The sequence below is a fragment of the Rhinolophus sinicus genome, chromosome 8 (genome assembly GCF_057876585.1).
Source record: "Rhinolophus sinicus isolate RSI-liver-muscle chromosome 8, RSI-T2T, whole genome shotgun sequence".
In the NCBI taxonomy this organism is placed as follows: Eukaryota; Metazoa; Chordata; class Mammalia; order Chiroptera; family Rhinolophidae; genus Rhinolophus; species Rhinolophus sinicus.
Genome location: NC_142508.1, coordinates 40,021,527 through 40,043,779, shown reverse-complemented (window position 1 = coordinate 40,043,779; position 22,253 = coordinate 40,021,527). Strand labels below are relative to the sequence as shown.

The 22,253-nt window shown below is 49.3% G+C and overlaps 1 protein-coding gene across 2 annotated transcripts in view; it reads left to right on the top strand.

The window, feature by feature from the left end:
• HIF3A (hypoxia inducible factor 3 subunit alpha) overlaps positions 1 to 20,399 on the top strand; it is a 29,033-nt gene extending 8,634 nt beyond the window's left edge. For both annotated transcript variants that reach the window (XM_019752606.3, XM_019752605.3), the window contains 11 exons: positions 112 to 224; positions 721 to 929; positions 2,472 to 2,578; positions 2,764 to 2,911; positions 5,947 to 6,065; positions 7,092 to 7,282; positions 8,222 to 8,326; positions 12,429 to 12,700; positions 13,713 to 13,830; positions 15,358 to 15,439; positions 17,655 to 20,399. In XM_019752606.3, the coding sequence (XP_019608165.2) occupies positions 112 to 224; positions 721 to 929; positions 2,472 to 2,578; positions 2,764 to 2,911; positions 5,947 to 6,065; positions 7,092 to 7,282; positions 8,222 to 8,326; positions 12,429 to 12,700; positions 13,713 to 13,830; positions 15,358 to 15,439; positions 17,655 to 17,752 (1,562 nt within the window). In that variant the 3' untranslated portion in view covers positions 17,753 to 20,399. The remainder of the gene's footprint in view (positions 1 to 111; positions 225 to 720; positions 930 to 2,471; positions 2,579 to 2,763; positions 2,912 to 5,946; positions 6,066 to 7,091; positions 7,283 to 8,221; positions 8,327 to 12,428; positions 12,701 to 13,712; positions 13,831 to 15,357; positions 15,440 to 17,654) is intronic.
• Positions 20,400 to 22,253: the final 1,854 nt, after the last annotated feature.

The window sequence follows — 22,253 nt, the reverse complement described above, 5'->3', positions numbered from 1 at the left end:
TTTGGGGCTGGGGCTGGGGAGACTTTAGCAACCAGGGTGCTGGAGGAAACTGGGTCCTGTCCTAAGCTGCCGGGTGACCTGCTCCTCCCCTGCCCCCATGGTCCTCCCCAGGCCTGTCCAAAAGGAAGCTGGAGGCCGCCACTGAGCGGTGCTTCTCCTTGCGCATGAAGAGTACCCTCACCAGCCGCGGGCGCACCCTCAACCTCAAGGCGGCCACCTGGAAGGTGGGCAGGGCCTGGCCTGGAGGAGGGCCTGCTGGGATTGGGCGTGAGCCCGAAAATTCTGGCAGTGGTTTGGAGTCCAGGGACGTCCTGGGCCGGGGATCCTGTGGGGCTCTCTCAGGCTGGGTCTGGTGGCTCCTTCGGGTATCTTGGAGGTTGGGTGTCTGTGGAGTTGGGTGTCTGGGGTCCTCGTATCCTTTCTTAGGCTGGATCTCTATTGTTGGGGGGGTCCCAGCCTCCTGGGCCTGGAGTCTTCATGGGGTTGGAATCTGGGGTCCTCAGACTTCTCTGAGTCTTAGAATCTAGAGATCTTCAGAACTTCTTAGGTGGGTCTCTGTGGGGTGGGGGGTTAGGGGTCCTCAGAGCCGTCGGAGCTGGGTGTCTGTGGTCCTCAGGGATTTTTTCTTCTCAGCTCCCCGCAGGGCCCACAGAGACATACTTCGCAGCCCCATGGTAGCCCCAGGCCTAGTACATTACCACCTCACCCCTCCCCCACCAGGTGCTACACTGCTCTGGACACATGAGGGCCTACAAGCCCCCCGTACAGACTTCCCCAGCTGGGAGCCCCAACCTAGAGCCCCCTCTGCAATGCCTGGTGCTCATCTGTGAAGCCATCCCCCACCCGGGCAGCCTGGAGCCCCCACTGGGCCGGGGGGCCTTCCTCAGCCGCCACAGTCTGGACATGAAGTTCACCTACTGCGACGAGAGGTGGGCAGGAGCCCAGCTGCCCACCTGCCCACCCACTGGCCTAGTTCCCCTTCCTCTCTACCCAAGTTCACTCACTGAATTTTCTGTGGGTCTTTTTATTTTTGATTCTCTCTCTGCCTCCTTCTCGTTGAGTCTTTCTCTTAATTTCGCCCTCCCTGTCCTGTTACTTTCCTTCAATGGGTCAATTCATGTGAAAGAGTACAGCGCTCAACACAGTAAGCACTCAATAAACTTGTTATTAATTCTCTCTCTATCCTTCCCTTTCTTTTTTTCTCTCCTTCTCTTCCCTCTGCTCTTCTTTCCCTTCCTTCCTCCCTTCATTTTTCTGCATCTTCCCTCTTTCCCTTTCCCTGGAGTTGTACTTAGGAATGGTGATGCTGGGTTCAAACGGCTTATGTTTAAATCCTGGCTGTGTGTTCTTGGCCAAATGACTTCACCTTTCTGTGCCACTCTGCCCTCATCTGTTCTACAGAATGATAACAGGACCTGCTTTGAGTGGTTGCTTTGAGCACTCAGTGAGTTGCCTGGTACAAAGCACTATAGAAATGTATATTTTTAAAATCACTGTCATCATTATTATTACTTTTTATTTCTCTTCTTTCTGATCTTTTTTGTTTGTTTGTTTAACTTTCATTTATTTTAAGTGTGTTTTTCTAGGACCCATCAGCTCCAAGTCAAATAGTTGTTTCAATCTAGTTGTGGAGGGCACAGCTCATAGTGGCCCATGCGGGGATCGAACCGGCAACCTTGTTAAGAGCACCGTACTCTAACCAACTGAGCTAACTGGCCGCCCCTCTTTCTGATCTTTTTGTGACTTTCTTTTCCCCACTCCTATTTCTTTCACATTCTCTTTTTTTCTTTCCTTTTTTTCACTCTAACCATTTCCACCCTCCCTCTCCCCTTGTATTAGATTCCTGTTGCTGCTATAACATACTACAATAAGCGCAGTGGCTCAAAACAACGCAAACTCACTCTCTCCGACTTCTGTAGGTGAGAAGTCAAATAAGTCTTATGGGACTGAAATCAAGAGCTGCGCGCTCCTCCTGGAGGCTCCAGTGAAGAATCTGTCTCTTTGCCTTTTCCAGCTTCTGAAGACATTCCTGTCCCATGCCCCTTTCTGTCTTCAGGCACATCACTCCACCCTCCCCCTCCATCCTGTCTCCCATTCCCACTCTGATCTGCCTCCCTCTTCTGAGCATCCCTGTGATGACATTGGCCCCCTGGATAACCCAGGGTAACCTGCCCAACTCAAGATCTTTAACTTAATCACGCCTGCAAAGTCCCTTTTGCGTGTAAGGTCACATATTCACAGGTTCCAGGAAGTAACTAACACACCCAGGACTTAAGACAGGACATCTTTGGGGGTCCTTATTCAGTCTACCACACTCCTCTTTTTCTACATCTTACTGTCTCCCTTTCTCTCAGTTACAATCCTGTCTGTCTGTCTTGCTGGCTTGGTCCCTGGGTCCCCCTGCCCCTTCCCTCCACCCACCCTGCACCTTAGCCAGTTGAACTGACCAGGCTCCACTGCACCCACCCCAGGATCGCTGAAATCGCCGGCTACAGCCCCGATGACCTAATTGGCTGTTCTGCCTATGAATACATCCACGCGCTGGACTCGGATGCGGTCGGCCAGAGCATCCACACCCGTATGTGTTAGGGTTCTATTTCCCTGGGCCTGAGCCTGCGCTGTGTGGCCCCAAGCAACACCAGCTCCCGACCCCCAAGGCACGCTATCTTCCCTGGCCCCTTCATACCTAACCACCGCCCCCAGAGCCTTCTCTCCCCAGTTGCCCCTTCTGTGGCTCTGACCCCGCCCTATGCCCTCCTCCAGTGCTGAGCAAGGGCCAGGCAGTAACGGGGCGGTATCGCTTCCTGGCTCGGAGTGGTGGCTACCTGTGGACACAGACCCAGGCCACAGTGGTGTCAGGGGGCCGGGGCCCCCAGTCTGAGAGTATCATCTGCGTCCACTTTCTGATCAGGTAAGTGGGAGGGAGGTGGGGTGACTATACTAGGTCTAGTCTGTATATGTGCAGACAGGTGTGTGTGTGTGTGTGTGCGCACGCGTGTGCACGTGTAAGTTTGTGTGTACATTGTATTGTGCACACGTGTGAGGGAGTATACACACATACATGTGTTTGAAACATGTGACTGAACACACATGGGTCTGCGTGCGCATGCAAATGTCATGGGTGTGTGTACTGTTAATTTAAAGGACTCTATATTCAAGTTAAAATAAGAAACCTAACAGACTCATGAAGACTTCACTTTTTAAAAATTGAGGTATAATTTATATTTAGAAAATTCACTCTTTTTGGTATTGGTTCAGAGTTTTGATGAATGCATGGAATTGTGTAATCACAATCAAGCTATAGAATAGTTTTATCACCCCCTAAAAATTCTCCCATAGTGAACCCCACCCCACCCCCAATCCCTGGCAACCACCGACTCTAGAATCTTTCCTTTTCCAGAATGTCATGTACATGGAACCCCACAGTATGTAGCCTTTGAGTCTGGCTTCTTTGACTTAACATAATGAATTTAAATTTTATGTTGTGGTGTGTACCACTAGTTTATTTTAAATGCTGAGTAGTATTCTGTGGTTTGAATACGAATGGATGCCAATTTGTTTATCCATTCATCAGATGGAGGACATTTGGGCTGTTTTCTATTTTGGGTGATTATGACAAAAGCGACTGTAAACATTCTCATCCCGGACTTTGTGAAGCCATATGTTTTCACTTCTCTTCGGTAAACACCCAGGAGTGGAATGGATGGGTCATATGGTCAGTGTATATTAAACTTCAGAAGAAACTCCCCAGCTGTCTTCCAAAGTGGCTGTACCATTTTGCATTCCCATCAGCAGTGGTTGAGGGTTCCAGATGTATTCCAGACAGCATTCTGTATTGTCTCTTTTTGTCTTGTTTGGTTTGAATTTTAGCCATGCTAATGGAAGTGTAACGGTAAAGCATAGCTCTCCCTTCCCCTCCCCCAACCCCATCATGCATCTTAGAAGTTTTCTACCGTAACAACATGGTGACAAAGACAGCACAATATCACATAAGACAGAGGGAATTATAACTTTTCTTTGAAGATTACTTTCTAGGACATGGCATTAATTTCTAAAGCCTTAGGAATTTTTCCAGGTCTTTTTGATCAAGGAGAGAGTCTATTACAAGACAGAAGTTGGTAACAGAAGTATTCGTACAAGTCTGCATATTGCACAAGAAACAAGACCAATTATCTTTTGAATGTTTTTACTTGAGCACCTTTTCAAATCAGAATCTTTGAGTAACTTGTAGGCAAGTTAGAAGTCTCTCCATTGTTACTGAAAAGGAGTGGGGACCTGCCCCCATCTCTTCTGGAAACTCCTTTTATTTATTATGAAGATTTGTCTTTTTATGGCCAGGCCCTGGGATTTCCACCTTTTGCTCTCTAAGTAAAGAGCAGGCCTGGAGAGTTCAGTTTTACTGGCAGAAAATGGGTGAAGAATAATAGAAGTTTAATTATAACAGTGAAATCAGGAACATATGATATTAATCCTCCTTAGTGCTGTGTACGTACTGTATAGTATGCGATTATGTGACTGTTGGCGTGTATTCAGGTACTTAGACTTTGTAGAGTTCCCCACCCCTTCCCTTCACACTTGGGCCTGTGTGTGATTGTTTCATAAAAATAAAACTCACTTATCCGGGGCTGAATCTCCAGCACCTAGTAGAACAGTGCCTGGCAGACAGTAGCTGCTCAATAAACAATAATAGCAAATATTTACATAGAGTGCCCCACCTGCCAGACACAACTCTACACATTGTACAGATATTAACTCATTTAAGCTTCATAACAACCTGGGGGGAGGTATTATTAGTTGTTCTTTATAGGAGAGGAAAATGAGGTCCAGAGAGGTTCAGGCACATGCTCAAGGTCACACAGCTCTTAAGTGGCAGACCTGGGATTTGAACGCAGGCTGCTGGCTGCAGAGCCCTTGCTCTTCACTACGAAGGAGTATTGGTTGTCTAGGAAATGTTTGTGGAATGACTGAATGAGTGCACGCCATGTGGCGTGTATGCATACCTGCCAGCCCACGTGTATGGACTACGTGCGCCTATCTGTCCATGTATATACACTTGGGCGTGTATGACTGCTCCTGTTTGTGCCTGTGTGTACCGAGTGTGTGTACATGTGTGACTACGTATGCTTGTTTTGTTTCAAAGGGGATGGGGTGGCTTTGGTCCAGCCTAAATTCGGATGTTCCCAGCCCAGAAGGGGTTTGATGAGGAGGGGCAGGATCGCAGCTTCTCCAAGAGCTGGTGGGAGGACCACCCACATTAGGTCCAGGATAGCATTATGCACGGAGGGCCTTGTCCTCAGCCCCAGGCCGATTTTCCAAAGGCCAATTTGTTCAGCGAATGTTTGGATTGTCTCTGCAGCTAGAGACTGGGGAAAAGGGAGGCGCGGGGGACATAAGAAGGATATATTTATAAATCCATTCCTTTGCATCTGAAAAATGTCTATGAATAGAATCTTCATAAATAAAATCTTATTCGTTAAAATATAGCCCTTTGAATTCTTCCTATTTGGTAACACAGGAATGTTACATACATAGTCTTCACTAATACATTTTTATGAATATGTTTATAAGTGAAGATCTGTAAAGAGAATACTTAGTTTTTATGCCTTTTACTGTCTCCCCTCTCTGCCCTTTAGTACCCACCCCCAGGCTCCCCTCCCTCTACCCAGGCTGCACTAAATGACAACTCTTTTTTTTTCTTTCCTTCCATAGAGGGAGCTTGGGAAGACACACTTAACTTTCTTCTAAATGCTATTATAATAAAAAGCATTCAACACAAATTAAATCCTTCAAAGAAACAAGTAAATGTGGCAAATTATTTTCTGCACAATGCCCTCCTGCCCCTGGGTGGGACTGCCTCCTATGACAGGACATCATCTGAGGGGACTGTCTGGGCTGGAGCCAAGGACGCTCCCTGACGACCACTCCCCTTTCTGCCCTGTACCCCAGCCGGGTGGAAGAGACTGGAATGGTGCTGTCCCTGGAGCAAACGGAGCGACACTCTCGCAGACCCGTTCAGCGGGGCACCCCCTCTCAGAAGGATACCCCTAATCCTGGGGACAGCCTTGGTATGGGGCAGGGCTGGGGCCGGGAGGGGTTGTGTCCCCAGGACACTTAGGAGAAAACCCAAGTGCTGTAATGTGGCTCACCCTGTGACCTGACTCCTGCCTCCCTCCCCCTGCTTACTCTCTGAACCACACCAGCTTTCTTAGTGCTCTTGGAACATGCCAGACTCTTGCATGCTTCAGAGCCTTTGCGTGTGCACTTTCCTCTGCCCTGGATGCTCTCCACTCTCCTGTCCTCCCTCTCCTCCTGTGTCCCTGGGATGATGGCTTCAGTCTTGTCTTGCTCTGCTCTGAATCCTGCTGTGGCTCCCCATTGCCCCCACCCTCCGGCTTGTTCCTGGCTCCCGCCTCACTGCTCTTCGGCTTCCAGTAATCTTGACCATTCCGAGTCTGGTTCCTTTCTACCTCTCCCTTCTCTCCCCCAATCCTGGACATGTTCTTTCCCTGTTTGTTCTTCAAGGCCTCACGTTCTCCAAGCTGTTGCTGGCAGCCCGTGCTCCTGGGTGTAGTGTGGGGTCACCAGTATCCTTTCGTTTTCTGGCTCAGAACTGGCTCAGGGCCACATCTGGACCTGCAGGGACCTTAAAACCACCTTGAGGGCCTTGGGCCAGTCTTTTCTCCTAACATGCAAGTCCCCCAGAGCCCAGTGGCCGAATGTTGCTCTGTGACACTGGAGAATCTGGTCAGTCATGAGCCCTGGTCCAGCTGTGTTGATTTTAAATATTAGAATGTGTTCCCCCCACTGGGCAATTGCTATGATCCCAAGCCTACTGTACGCCTCCCCACCCACGTTGTCCCCACCCCTAGGACCCTCCAGGGGCTTGCTGCAATCTGGTCACCAGAGGGATGGAAAGCACCAGGCCCAGCAGGGGTTTGGTTCTCCAGGACCCAGCTCCCAGCACTGTGAGCGGTGTGCGCCCTGACTGGTTGTTGGAGACGTCAACTGTGCTCCCTGGGGCTGGTATGCAGGACTCTGCCCCCAGCCCTGGGTGACCATCCTGCGTCCTCCCATCTTGCTGTATCCCGCAGACGCCTCTGGTCCCCGGATCCTGGCCTTCCTGCACCCCCCTACCCTGAGTGAGGCCACACTGGCTGCTGACCCCCGCCGTTTCTGTAGCCCTGACCTCCGCCGCCTCCTGGCACCTATCCTAGATGGGACTTCAGTAGCCACCACCCCCAGCGCACCCCCAGCTGCACGGCACCCCAAAAGTCCACCTCCGGTAAGCAGGCCCTCTCCCACTGGAGCCCTCAGGAGCCAGGCTGCTTTGGCCTTTGGCTTGAACCTTGCTATTCTCTGGGCTTCGGTTTCTCCATGTCTCGTGGGAAGGTTGGGATGAGAGAGGGTCTGGGCTGCCTTTAAGGTCTAGATTCCAGATTCTTCAACTGTTATTGGACCAAATCCTGGGATGTTTGGGACTAGCATGGATGACTCCCTCCTGTCTTGTGATCAAGTATCCAGGATCTCTGAACTTTCACTTCAAAGAGTTAAGAATGTCTAATGTCTCAAATCATACAAACCTGCATTCAAATCCTGAATCTGCCACTTACCAGCTGTGTTAGCCTGGACAAGTGGGGCCTCAGTTTCTTCACCTGTAAAATTAAGATAATAGCAAGTAGCTGCCTCGTTGATTATCGTGAGGGTTCAATGAGATAATTCATGGGAAGCACTTAGTAGGACCCTGGCACCTAGTAGGTGCTCAATAGACCATAGCGGTTACTATTTTTACTTAAGGGTCCAGATAGCCTGATCTTTGACTCAGGAGTCCATATTATCTGGTGTTGACTTTCCTCATCCCGCCTCCCCCCCAATATCTTCTCTCCACTAGAGAACTAGACTGTGACCTTTGACCTCACCCTTTAGCCCTGGGATAGCCGGACTCTGCATCAATTCCTCCAGGTTCCAGATTCCCAAGACCTTTAACCTCAGGCTTTGGTTTTTCAAGCCTTTGATGTTTGCCCATCGATCTCTACCCAGGAACTCTGACTTTTGAATACCCAGGTTCAGAACTCATTTGCATTTGCTACTTGCCCGCCTTGGTGTCCCAGCTGTCTGACATTGACCTTCACTTCTACCCCTGAGCTCAGATGTCTAGATTGTTCTACTGTTGACATCTCCCAGGCTCAAGATTTCCTTAAGTCTCTACTCCGTCTCCTCACAGGCTGATCTCCCAGATGAGCTACTTGTGGATGTGGAGAAGGCACACAAAGTCTTGGGCACTGGGAAAGACCTTGAGGCAGTGGAGACAGATCTAGATATAGCTCAGGTAAGGGTTGGCAGTGCTCTCTGCTCTGAGGGCTGACAGATCTGGGCATTAGGAAAAGGTAGTGGGATGGCTAACAGAATGCGTGGGTGGATGGATGGACGAACCATTGGATCCGTTAGGTGGACTATGGTGGATAGATGGATGGGTGATGTTCAGACAGACATTTGGGTGGGTGGATGGATGGATGGATGGATGGATGGATGGATAAGGGATGTCTGGATGGGTAGTTGGGTAGATAGACCATTGGTTCATTGGATGGATGATGGATGGATAATGTTTGGATGATTGATTGAGTGGCTAGATAAATGACAGTGGCATGATGTATTAACTATCTATTGCTGTGTAACGAATTAGCCCAAAACTCAGCACCTTAAAACAGCTAACATCTATTATATCACATTTTCTGAGAATCAGGAACCTGGGAGCCACTTAGCTGCTCTGAGTCTCTCATGAAGTTGAAGTCAAGCCCTCAGTCAAGGCAGTAGGCATCTGGGGTAGAGGAGCCACTTCCAAACTCACCCACCTGGTGGTTGGCAGGCCTCCATCCCTCGCAGGCTTTGGTTGGAGGCCCCAGCTCCTCATCATGTGGGTCTCCCCATTGGCTGCCTACGTGTCCTCACAGCACAGCAGCTGGCCTCCCCCAAGGCAAGTAATCCAGGAGACAGAGAGAGTGGGCCCAACCCAGAAGACGCAGTCTTTTATAAGCTATTCCCAAAAGGGACAGGCTGTCACTTCTGCTGCATTGTATTGGTCACACAGACCAACCCTAGTACAGGGTGGAAGGCAACCTCATACCCGTGTGAACACCAGACGGCGAGGATCCCTGGGGCTCCCCGTGACTCACGTCTCTCCCTCACGCAAAATATACTCACCTCTCCCGAGGCCTTCAAAAGCCTCTTCTCGTTACAGTGTCAGCTTGACATCCAGATCTCCTCACCTAAAACAGCTCTGGGTGCAGTGAAGCTCCTTGAGTACAATTAGTTGGCCTGTGAACTGAAGAGACAAGTTATCTGCCCCCCACATACCCAACATACAGTGGTGGGAGAGGTGTAGAATAATTGCTATATCTACTCCTTCAAAAAGGGGGACAGGAGAGGTCACAGGTGTCACTGGTCCACCGCAGCTTTGAAATCCAATTGGGCAAATATTGGAAGTTCCTTGATCAGGACTCATTCCTGCTGCTTCCCAGGAGTTTTTCTCCATGGTTCTTGGCTCTGCCCTCTAGGTTCTTAGCTGCTCTCTCTGAGTCATCCTTCCTTTTTCATAAAAGGTAACATGTATTCTCAGCTGAGTGGGTTTTATAACCATGTCTTCTGCTTATAGAACTTCAGTGATCCAAAGACGTCTTTTCATTTTGTACCACCTATGTCCCTTTCAGTCCAAGCTGGCAATGTTTCTGTTCATTTAATTCTCTTGTAAACAATTTTGTGGGTCTTAACGCGAATCTCTTTGGATTTCACACTATTAAACAAAAATCACGCGTACAAATCTCATTGAGATAAACCCTTGTCTACCTTTGGTTTCTGCCGACATGGCTGAGTCACAGTGCCCTGAAGTTTAATAGAAGCCCTATTGTTTGAGAAGATCTAGGAGGCACATCCTTACACTCTAGAGCTTCTGTTTTCTTTTCTTTCTTTCTTTTTTTTTTTTTTTTTTTTTTTGGTTTAAAAAAGTTATTTTATTTTATTTTTCCTTTGTTTTCTGACTGAAGTATATTCTAGGTACCACCTTTGCTCTTTCTGAGGTCTTCACAAGGAATTTTATAGTCACACCCTGGGCTTCATCTTTCAACCACTCTTTCCTGACAGTGCACTTTTTTGCTCAGAAACCATTTCTTAGTTTCAGTATCATTTGGTATCTGGGGAGTTCCCAGAGTCAGCCAAACCCAATCCTCCAGACTACTAAATTGCCCAAGTTCAGGGCTCCTCAGGGCCACCCTCACTTTAGACGAGCTGGATATAAACTCAGAGATTCCCACAGGTTTGATATTTTGCTAGAACTAGTCACAGAACTTAGGAAAGGACTCTACTTATGATTACAGTTATGTTATAGCAAAAGAATAGTGTAGCCAAAGGAAGAGACGCACATGAGGGAATCTGGGATTGGAGGTCCCAAATACAAAGCTTCCATGTCCCCAGGGACATGTTACTTTCCTGACATTGATGTGTGGCAACTTGTGTACAGAGTATTGCCACTCCAGGAAGCTCACCCATGCTTTTATTGAGTTTTTATTGAGTCCAGAGTTTTTACTGAGGTTTCATTATGTAGACATGATGGATTGAGTTATTGCCCATGTAGTTGAATTCAATCACCACCACCCCAACACACACACACACTTTCCTTGGATGACAGGCTGATTGCTCCTGGCCCAAAGCCTCAACCCTTTCATCACGTGGTTGGCCTGTGTCCGGCATGGCCAGCTGCCATCCTGAGTCATCTTGCTCGCATAAACTGTCAGGCATGGTCCAAAGGGCCCCCCCATGAGCAGCGAAGACATACCTATTACTCCTAAACCCAAAGTGTTTCTTTGGGTTTTTTTTTAAGATTTTGTTTTTTATTGGGGAATGGGAACAGGACTTTATTGGGGAACAGTGTGTACTTCCAGGACTTTTCCAAGTCAAGTTGTTGTCCTTTCAGTCTTAGTTGTGGAGGGCACAGCTCAGCTCTGGATCCATTTGCCGTTGTTAGTTGCAGGGGGAGCAGCCCACCATCCCTTGCGTAAGTCGAACCGGCAACCTTGTGGTTGAGAGCCTGCGTGCGCTCCAACCAACTGAGCCATCTGGGAGCTGAGAGGCAGCTCATTGACTTCATTCTAGTTGCAGAGGGCGCAGCTCGCTGGCCCATGTGGGAATCGAACCAGCAGCCCCATTGCCCAGAGCTCACGCTCTAACCAACTGAGCCACCCAACCACCCCTACTTCCCAGCGTTTTGATGTTACCTCCCAGGAGCCAGGACAAAGGCCGAAGCTTTGGGAGTGAGGTTAACTCGTCAGTATACAGTCAGGTGGAGAGTTTTCAAGACCTTCAAGTCCCAGGTCCTCACGTTTAATATTTCTTCATTTAGCGTCTCTCTCCTCTTGCCTTTTACTCCAAGAAATCACGCAACTTCTTCAACACGCGAGCTGGAAGTCTTAGCTGGATCACCCAGTTCACTGGCTACGTTTTCTCCTTTCCACACAACTGCAGGTGGCAGTGTTGCTAAACTTCCAGCCACTACACATCTCAAGTCCCTTTTCCTACAGTTTCCAATACCATGCTCCTTACTTCCCCTTAAGCCCGCCCTGGCAGGCTCTTCTCGGTTTCAATTTTGACTGATAGTTTGTTCAAGGCAATTGAGGCTTTCTCCACCAGGCTCTTCAAAGTCCTTCCGACCCCCGGCCACTTCCCAGAGCCGAAGTCACTCCCATAATTTAGGCTTTTGTTACATCACCCCATTCTTGATATCAGAATCTTATTGTTATTCATTTCTAGATAACAAAGTATCCGAACACATAGAGGGTTGAAACAACAATCATGTATTGACTCACATCATTTCTGAGCGACAGGGTCTGGGAGCCACTTAACTGGGTGGCTTTTTCTCAGGGTCTCTCGTGAAGTTGCAGTCAAGACGTCATCCGGGGTTGCAGTCACCTGAAGGCTTGACTGGGACTAGTGGATTCACGTCCAAGACCACTCACTTGGCTGTTGGCAAGAGGTCTCTGTTGCTCTGTGGGCCTCTCCATAGGCTGCTCCATGACATGGCTTTCCCCAGAGCAAGTGATCTGAGAGAGAGAGCGCGCAACAAAAACAAAATCCACAGTGTCTTTACAACCTAATGTCGGAAGACACATGTCATCATCTTCTCAGTATCCTATTGCCACCAGGTCAGCCCTAGTCCCTGTAGTAGGGGATTGCGCTAGGGCGTGGATACCAAGAGGTGAGGATGCTTGGAGGCCATCTTGGCAACTGGCGACCGAAGTCCTTATACTGACCTTACAGATGAACCAACTGAAGCTCAGACTCTCGCCCTCAGGCACACAACTTGAACGCGGTGGAGCGGGGACGCTTGCCCAGGCCCACCCTAGGCCAAGGCTCATGCTCTTACATCCCTCCTACCTCCGCAGGACGTTGATGCCCTGGATTTGGAGATGCTGGCCCCTTACATCTCCATGGACGATGACTTCCAGCTCAACTCCAGCGAGCACCTACCCAGGGCCTACCACAGACCTCCAGGGGCTGTCCCCCGGCCCCGCGCCCGGAGCTTCCACGGCCTGTCGCCCCCAACCCCTGAGCCCTCCCTGCTGCCCCGCTGGGGGAGTGACCCCCGGCTGAGCTGCTCCAGTCCTTCCAGAGGGAACCCCTCAGCATCCTCCCTCATGGCTGGGGCTCGGAAAAGGTGAGCCACAGTAGCAGGGGGATATCAAGGGAGTGTTAAGAGGGCCCCTGACCCCGTCTTGCTCCTGCCTCCTACTCCAGCCTCATCCTTCATCATTTCTTCTACCCTGACCTCTGCCCCAGCTGGGCCCTCAGTGTCGCCTACACATGCCATGTTCATTCCAATCTCTGTGCCTTTGCCTGGGCTGTGCCCTCCACTGTTCTCATTATTTATCCAAATCCCACCAGTCAAACAGGGCCTTCTCCTTTGGAACATATTTACAGCTGGCCTAGTGACAATTTTTGTCATAGTCAAGAGGACATTGCCACAATGTCATAGAAACTGTCTAGAATTAAGTTTCTTAATACCTTTGAAAATCTGTTGAAAGCTATGGACCCTTTCCCAAGAAATTTTACACACACATAGAGACACACATTTTGCACATAATTTCAGAGGGTTCATGTCCCCCTTCCAAAGATGTTAGATTGTTAATTCTCAAGCTTTTGCTTTCCAAGTTGCGAGCATGTGTCCATTTAGTCTCCAGAGTGGTCTCTTTACTATCTTTATGAGGCTTTTATGGATACATTTCAGTATTCCCCAAGGTTCCCAGCTTGGCACTGGATATACAACAGGTGCCTAATAAAGACTTATTAAATAAGGGAGGGAAGAAATTAGTGAATACTGTAGGTGGACAGAGAGATGATAGATAGAAGGCAAGTTGGTGGGTGAGTGGACGGATAGATAGGTGGATGAATGCAAAGATGGATGGAGGGATGAATGGATAGATGAATGGATGGATAGATGGGAAGATGGATGAATGGATGGGAAGATGCATTGGTGAGTGGGTGGGTGGATGGATGGATGGATGGATGGATGGATGGATGGATGGATGGATGGACAGATGGATTAGTGAGTGTATAAGTAGATAAATAGGTGCTTGGGAAAGTGGATGAATGCTTATTACCTGCACACACTGGTGCCCACACCTATCCACATTTGCTGTGTTCTGAGATTCTTGCCTATTTTCCTTCAGGACCCTGGACCAGAGCTCAGAGGACGAGGACAAGGGGGTGGAACTGCTGGGAGTGAGACCCCCCAAACGGTCCCCAAGCCCAGAACCCAAAAACTTCTTACTGACTCCCCTCAGCCTGGTATGTGAGGGGATTCATGGGGATGTCTGGCCCTCAGAACCCAGTAGGCTTAAGCCTACTGTTTTATGGATGGGAAAACCAGAGAGGACAGGGTATAGGTGAAGGTCAAATGGAAGGTCAGGAATCCAGCTGAGGCTAGGACCTTGATCTGCTTGCTTAGGTAATGGGTATGAAAGGGGTCTGCACATTTATGCAAGTTGATAGGAAGTGCTAAGTAGAAAACTAAGCAGGGGAAGGGGAGAAATGACAAGGGGTAGTGCCTGCAGGACTCTTCTGCTCTGGGGGGCCCCCCTCCCAAACCTAGAACAGGTCTTGGCCTTGGATGATTGATGCAGGATTGAGTACACACCCGAGAGTCAGATTAACTTGGACTCAAGTCCCAGGTCTATCACCTTGTCACCGTGAGACGTTGGGCAGGTGATGGCATCACTCTGAGCCTCAGTTTGCTGATCTGGAAAGTGGTACGGTTACATCTCGCAGGACTGCCATGAGAAGCAGATGAAGTCAGGCCCTTAGCTGATCCTCGGCAGGCGGTTGATAAATGGTGGCATAAAAACTAAAGGGGCATCCCTTCTGCCCCAGACTCCCTGCCTCCAGTCTCACCCTGCTATCAGTTCTGCACAACAGCAACCAGAATGGCCTTTCTTTCTAAAAGCCAGCTTAGGCCATGTGACTTCCACAAGGTCCCTCCAGGGCCTTCCATGGTTCCCCATCGCTCACAGAAGAGCTCTCTGGCTCCTCACCCAACAGGGCTGTTTGAACATGAGGGGTGTGGTTTCTCATATTGGCAGTTTATATTTATGAGTGCCTACTATGTGCTAGACACTGACTGCACCAAATACCCTGCCTGATTATTCAATTCCCACCACCATTCTTGAAATATTATCATCATCATCATCACCACTCACATTTACACGAGAGGTTAGGCGGCCATCTCAGTTGGAGTCTGGGCAGGAAACAGCACATTCACATGCGGTGTTGAGGAGAATTTAATAACAGGACCGTTGGCAAAAGTGTGGGCAGCATGTAAGGCATCCACAAGGGCTGGTACGCAATGTGGGGAGCTGGCACCACCTGTAGCCTGAAGGTACAGGGCAGGGATGGTCATTGGACCTTGGAGAGAGGAGGGTCCAGCTTATAAGAGCTGGAACCTTCTGTGGAGGGACACAGCCATCAGGCAGCTGACCCATCAGGAAGCAGCTAGAGGATCAAACACCCCTCCACGTCCTCCTCCTGCCTGCTGGCATCTGCCATTACATGAACCCAACAGGAACACACAGAGCAAGGTTGCACGTTAATAGAGCCACACACACAGGTCAGCCTGCTGGGGCACAGAAGGAGGGGAGAACAACGCTCCGGAGGCACATGCGTGGGATGCGTGGGACAGTGTCTTACCCAGTTACACAGCCGATAAGCAGCCATTGAACCCCACAGTGCCCTTAACCGCACCACCCTGCCTCCTTGGATATTGATGACGAGGATGATGGTGGTGGTGGTGGTGGTGGCAGCTTTGTCTCTGTCCTGCAGAGTTTCCTTCTGACAGGAGGACCAGCCCCAGTGAGCCAGCAGGATCCTAGCACCCACCTCCTGGCACTGAATGAGCCCCTGGGTGAGTAGCAACCTGGGTATACAGAGGCCCTGGGTCCCCCTCTCCCCTAGGAGGTGCCCCGGGTGGTTGAGAGAGGGGTGGGGCAATCCTGAGGTGGTGGAAGGCTGTCAGTACCCGGATATGACGTTGGTGGAAATGAGCAGCCCCTCCCACCTCTCAGGGGTACTGTGGTGCAGGGGAGGGAGACCCTGAGGGAGGCAGGGGCTTGCCAAAGCTGCCCGTTGGGATGGAAGCCGAGCCTAAGTCTCCTGGAGCCGTCTGATGACACTTTGGGGCTGAGTCCTGCCTTGGTCATTCCCAGCTGTGTGGCTTTGGGAAATAGTTTCTGCTTCTGGAGTCTCAGTATCCCCTTCTGTCCACTAGAGCCTATTATAATAGTTCTTACCTAGAGGACATGTTTGAGGATTTGTGGAGATGCTGCACAGGAAGAGCTTAGCAAGCAAGACCTGTTTTGTAATAAATGTTCCAGAAATGCCTGCCCTGGTGCGGTGCTGCTTCCACCGCCCCTCCACAGAGTGTGACAAGCTGCCCTCTTCTGTATGTTCTTGTGTTATCATCATCTTCCGGCACAACTATCAGTAGCTCCACTTGAAACCTCCAGGCATCAGCCAGAGGGGTCTTTCCAATGCACGAATCTGACCTCCGCTCAAAGCCCTTCTGTGGCTCCCTAGTACCCATCAGGGAAAGATCAAACTCCTCACCTTGGACTCAAGCCTCTGGGTCTGGCCGCTGCCTCACCTCAGAGTCGGCTTCACATCCTGTTTCAGCCAGTCACTGCCTTTTGATTCCTTCTGTCCTTCAAACATGTAACCAATATTGATGGAACACACAATAAATGCCAGACATTGTCCTAGGAGCTGGAGGCACAACTGTGAATAAAACACATAGAAATCCCTGCCCTCCTAGAGCTGACATTCTAGTGAGGGAGGCAAAGAAACAAATACGACGACGACGAGTGTAAGAGATGGAGAGAAGTGCTACTGGGGAAAATAACACATGCACAGGAAAAGGGAATTCTGGGGTGGGGAGATTTTAATTTTAAGTATGAGGAGGTGTGGTATCATTGAGATGGTGACATTTGAGCAAAGACCTCAAGGATGTGAGGGAGTGAGTCATGACACTTTCTGGGGGGAAGAGCAGTTCAGGCAGAGGGAACAGTGAATGCAAAGGTTCTGGGGTGGGAGTGTGTGTCTTATTTGGGGAGAAACAAGGCCTGTGTGGCTGAAGCAGAGAGAAGAGGGGAGAGGGGTGAAGGGCAGTTGCATAAGGCCTCTGTAGGGCATTGCAATAACTTCGAGAGTCATCTTGCTTGAAGAGACTGCCTCAGGGCCCTTGCATATGCTGATGCCTCTGCCTGGAATGCTTTTCCCTCTGTTCTTTGCCTAACTACTCCATCCTCTAGATCTCTGCTCAGATATTATTCCTTCCTATTTACATAGGTGTTTGTGTCATTATTTGACTATTGGCTGTCTTCTCCCCGTGGGCGTGAGCCCTGTGAGGCAGGGGCCAGGCCTGTCTTGGTCACTGCTGTACTGTACTGTTGTGGAGGATGGGCAATAACTGGGCCCAGAGCAGGTCCTCAATACATATTTGTAAATGAAGAGCTAACGTTTATCTAGCAATCACTCTGCCAAGCTTTGTGCTAAATTTATGTACATGACCTAATTAACGCCCTTCATTGGAAGGTCAGCCCCACAAGGGCAGGGAGTTTCATCCCTCCTGTTCACTGCTGGATCCCCAGTGCCTGGCATGCAGTAGGTGCTCAATAAATATTTTTTGAATGAGTAAACTCTCACAAATGCGGTAGGTATAAATATCTGTTTTCCAGGTAACAACAGCACTAGTTATTGTTCAAAGCACTTTACATGGATTCACTCATTTACTCCTCACAACAGTCCTGGGAGGGAGGCAGTTATTAGCCCATTTTACAAATGAGGTAACCGACACAGAGAGGTGAAGTCACCTGCCCCAGATCACACAGCAAGTAAATAGAAGAGCCTGGTTTTAAACTCAGGTAGAGTCTGGCTCCACGCTTCTTAATTACTGACCTAAACATCGTGGACACCTGAGGTTCACAGAGCAAAATTTGCCCAAGATTTCACTGCTGTTTGTATCCAAATGTGCCTGCCTCATCACCCATAGTTTTAACTGTCAGGAGGGCAGACGGGTTAGGGTGATAATTCCCCACTGATTTACCTTCTATCTTCTCCCACAGGCATGGGCCCCTCACTGCTCTGTCTCTACGCGGATGAAGACACCACCCAACCCAAGAGCCACTTCCAGCCAGTGACAGGCTTGGCCCAGGCCAACTGAGCCAACCCCTTTGCCCATCTCTTCTCCTCCCCAGAAAGGACCTCAACCACACTCCAAGCTGGCAGCCAACGCACGGGATGGGGGAGCGGGAGGGGTTCCCGCTCTCCTCTCAGTGGCCCCTGCCCGCCTCGGGCCTACCTCAGCCCCCACCCCTCTGCCCATCCCTATCTGGGGCTCTTTGGGGTGGTCTCAGCTCAGTGACCTCTGGGAGGGTGTCCCTGGCCCCCTCCTCCTCCTCCTCTCAGGACTTCCCTTGGGGTTCTTCATGCTGGTTACCTCATCCCTTTTTCCAACTCTCTTGGCTTTATTTTGGGTAATTAGGGGTGGGGGAGGTTGGGGTTCAGATCTGTGTTTCTGGGCTCTGAGGAGTATTGATAACCATAATCACATTTCTTTCCCATCCATCTTTCTTTTATTACTATTTTTATTGCTATTGTTTTCACGATATGGTTTTAATCGCTATGAATTGCCTGGTGTCCATAAGAATGTGGGACTCCGATCTCCCCCCCATCACTCAAGTGTCAATGGGGAGGGGAGCCTCTGGGACAGACCTCCCCCCACAGCGACTTCTGATTGAGCCCTTAGCCTCCCAAGCGGCCACCCAGCTCTGCCTACCCACTCCACTCGAGACTTCTGCTGCCTCCAGCCTCGCCTGGACTCTGACTTCATTTGTGCATTTCCTATTTCAGGTGGAGACTCCAACTTCCTCTGCTTCCAGACAATACAACCTCCAACCTTCTCTAGTTCTAGACCACACAACTTCTCTGGTTCTAGACTGTACAACTTTTGACCTTCCTGGTTCTGGACTGTGCAACCTCCAATGTTCTCTGGTTCTAGACTGCGCAACCTCCAACGTGGTCCAGTGTATACCTCACATCCTCCAAACCCCTCTGATTCCAGACCCCACAATCTTCAATTCTTTATCGTTCTGAATCTCACAACTTCCAACTCTATTTTCATACTTCATGGTCTCCAAAGTTGTCTGGTTCTAGGCCTCACAATCTCCTACTCCCTCTGGCTCTAGAGCCTCTGACCACCAGAGTCCTCTGGTTCTAGTTCTCTGACTTCCTCTGGTTCTAGACCTCTCCCTGTAAATCTCTCTTGTTCTAGATGTCACATTCTCCGATTCCTGCTGGTTCCAGATCTTACAGCTGATGAGTTCCTCTGACTTGGGGCCCCATGACCCCAAGTTTCCTGTTGGTTCTAGTCTTCCCAACCTATAGCACATTAGGTACTGAAGCCAGACTTCCTACTTTCTAAATCTCATGATTCCCAGCTCATTCCTTTTTACTTTCTGGACTCAAGACTTGCTTTTCCCATCAAAAAGAAGTAAAATGAGTTTTGTCTTGATTTTATAACTAGTACTTCCAGAACCAGACACCGTGCTCCAGTTCTCTTTTGTTCTAGACCTCGTGACCTCTACCATCCACTGGTTCTAGACTAGACAAACTCTAGATTTTGCATCTTCCAGGGCCCTGTGATTCCAGATCAAATGATCTCCCTTTTCTCTGGTTCTAGAACTTGGCCTCAAATGTCTTCCGATTCCAGACCTCATCCTATAAATTCCCTTGGTCCCAGACCTCACAATCTCCAATTCCCTCTCACTCCAGATATTATGACTCCAAATTACCCAGGGTTTAGAACTCAGCCTTCAAACATCTTCTGAGTATAGACCTGGCCTTACAAATTTCTCTGGTTCTAGACCTTACAACTCCTGACTCAAGGTCTTATGACTGTAAAATCCCTCTGGTTCTAAAACTCAGCCAGGCTTTTTTAAATTCTAGTCCTTACTCTACAGTTTTCTCTGGTTCTAGGCCTCACAGCTGCCACCTGCCTCTGATTTCAGATCCAAATTCTTCTGGTTCTGGAACTCAGCCTCCAAATGCTTCTGATCCTAGAATCTGGACCTTATTCTGTAGATTCCTTTGGTTCTGAACCTTCCGGTCTCTGGCTCCCTGATTCTGGACTCCAACCTTCTAACTCTATTCTGGGCTTCCCACCCTACTCAACTTGCCCCATTCTTGTCTTAAGTCTTCCAATTCCAGATCCCTACCATTCAGGTTTCTCTGCTCAAGTCTCTCCATTCTCAGTCTCATATCCCTAAAATTTCTCTGTCCTAGAACCTCTTACAGTCCCCACCTCAGCCCTCCAGATATGCACTTGCCTTTACTTTACCCCAGGTATCCGGGGGACCTGGGGCTCCCTCACTCCTTTGGGGGGTTCACAATCCAGGAGACGTCCCCAGCCGCACAGGCACACGCACAGCCCTACCTGCATATCGCGGAGTGGGAAGAGAGGCTAAGTTTCCTCAGTTCTCTGCCACCACCCATGTGTCCCCAGCCCCCTTTCTTTCTACGATGGTGCTACTCTTGGTTACCCACAGGAAATGGCCTTCCTCTATCAGCCGAATGCACCCCCTTTTTGGAAGGCACTTCTTACTGTTTTGTCAGGGGGGTTGCCTGTCCAGATTGGTGCTATGGGGGGAGAAGGGTCTCACCCCTCTCTCCCTCAGGGGGTGATCTGGGACCTCAATAAAGAACTGTGCTGGGCTCGGAGACAGGAAGGGACTGACTAGCCACCCTGGCTCTGAAACCTACTAATCTCTATACCACCAACCATAAAGACCTCGCCTTGGTAGGCACCAGAACTCTGTATGTTGACTCATCTGTGGGGATGCTTCAGGGGGTGACGGGCATCCACATCACTTTGTGATTCTATGTGTATGTGCGTGACTCTGTGTTCCTATGTGGGTCTATGTAATGTGTCTGGTGATGTCATTCTGTGTATATGTGTGTGTGTCTTTATGGCATAATTCTGTGAACCTGTGTTGGGGGGGAGGTTGTAATTCCTTCTACGTCAGTGTTAATATCTGGGTGAAATGCCTCTGCCCTGTGTGTTTCTGGTTACTTCGGGTTTCTGTGTTCCTGAATGTGGGAGGTATTATGACTTGGGGGGGGTTTACCTGTGTGTATCTGTGTGATTTTGTGATTTTGCAAACATGTATAGGACTGTTTGACACTATAATTCTGTGCACTGATGTCCAAGTGACATGATTTGCTGTACTTCAGTTTGTGTGAGTGGGGGACTAGATGTCTACAGATTCGTGTGCAGACGGCTGCGCCTGTTCTGTCATGTCTCTGTGTATCACCCTCATAACCCCTCTCCTGGGTTCCATGAGACAATCTGTTCAAAGGACAAAAACCACTTTCAAGCCTTAGCATTTGCAGCTCCTCTGCCTTAAAATGCCTTTCCCCCTTCCCTTCTCCTCCCTTGTTCATCTCCTACTCATACTTTAGATTTTAGTTCAAACATCCCCTCCTCCAGGAAGTCTTCCCTGCTTGCACCAGCTGATTGCGGTCCTCCCACAGCGTCCTGAGAGTATCCCCTGTCCATCCCCATCACATCTCAAGGTACTCTGTCCCACTCTGAGTATTTATAATGGAGTGGATATAAAAAGTATTTACGCTGTGTCAGGCCCTCTGCCAAACACTTTACTCACGTGATCTTATCAAACTCTCCTCTAATACTTTAAATAGGCATGATTATTATCTCCATTTTAGGAGGATGAAATTGAGGTTCAGAGAGGCTCATCACTTGCCCAAGGTCACACAGCAGGGAAGGGCTGAGCTGGACTTGAATGCGGAATTCAGATCCATATGGCAGCCTTCCCATTCACACACCAAAAAAATAAATAAAAAAAATATATCCCACAACGTGGTCTCTGGAGCATAGACACTAGAGTAGGAATTAAGAGCCCAGGAATTAGGTGGGGCAGGTTCAAGTACTGGCTCTGCCACTTTCTTGTTGTATGACCTTGGGCAAGTAAATGCATTGACCTCTGCAAATCTGTGTCCTCGGCATCTGTAAGATGCCGACAGTATTAGTACCTTTTGGGTGATTGTTAGCTGGGGGGGGGGGGGGAGTTAGTCAGACTGCCACAAGGTTTGGGAGATGGACAACTTGTGTTTCCAGGAGGGGGAGCCAGAGCAGAACCTTAAAAGATTTAGTGCTACAGTTCGGCATGAGTAGCTGTTGAGGGCTTGGAAAGGGTGGTCTGTTAGGTTGTAGAGTGTGGGGATTGGCCGTAGGGGTGGAATCTGGATATGTTGATGTGAGGCTAGACTATTCAGGGTCTCCTAGGTCATCAGAAAGAGTCTGAATTTTCTCCTAAGGGCACTGAGGAGCTGCCGAGTGAAGGATGAGGGAGAAAGGAGATGGTACGAGCTTCTGAGCCTTGCTCAGGGCTAGGGGAGCTCGGGCGTCTTCAGTTTATAACTTAGAAACAGTGACCATCAAGGTTGGAACTTTATTCTGTTGGTTTGAGAAACCACCCGTTTTTCAGAGGAGTAACAGACCCTAGGAAGGGAAGATGCGTTCAAGGTCATACAAGTAATTGACAGTAAGGCTAGACGCCCAGCTTTGGTTCCACGTTGGGCTTGGTGCTGCCTCGCAAAACAGCCACACTCACCAGCGGCATTTGCAACCGATCCACCAACCCCGA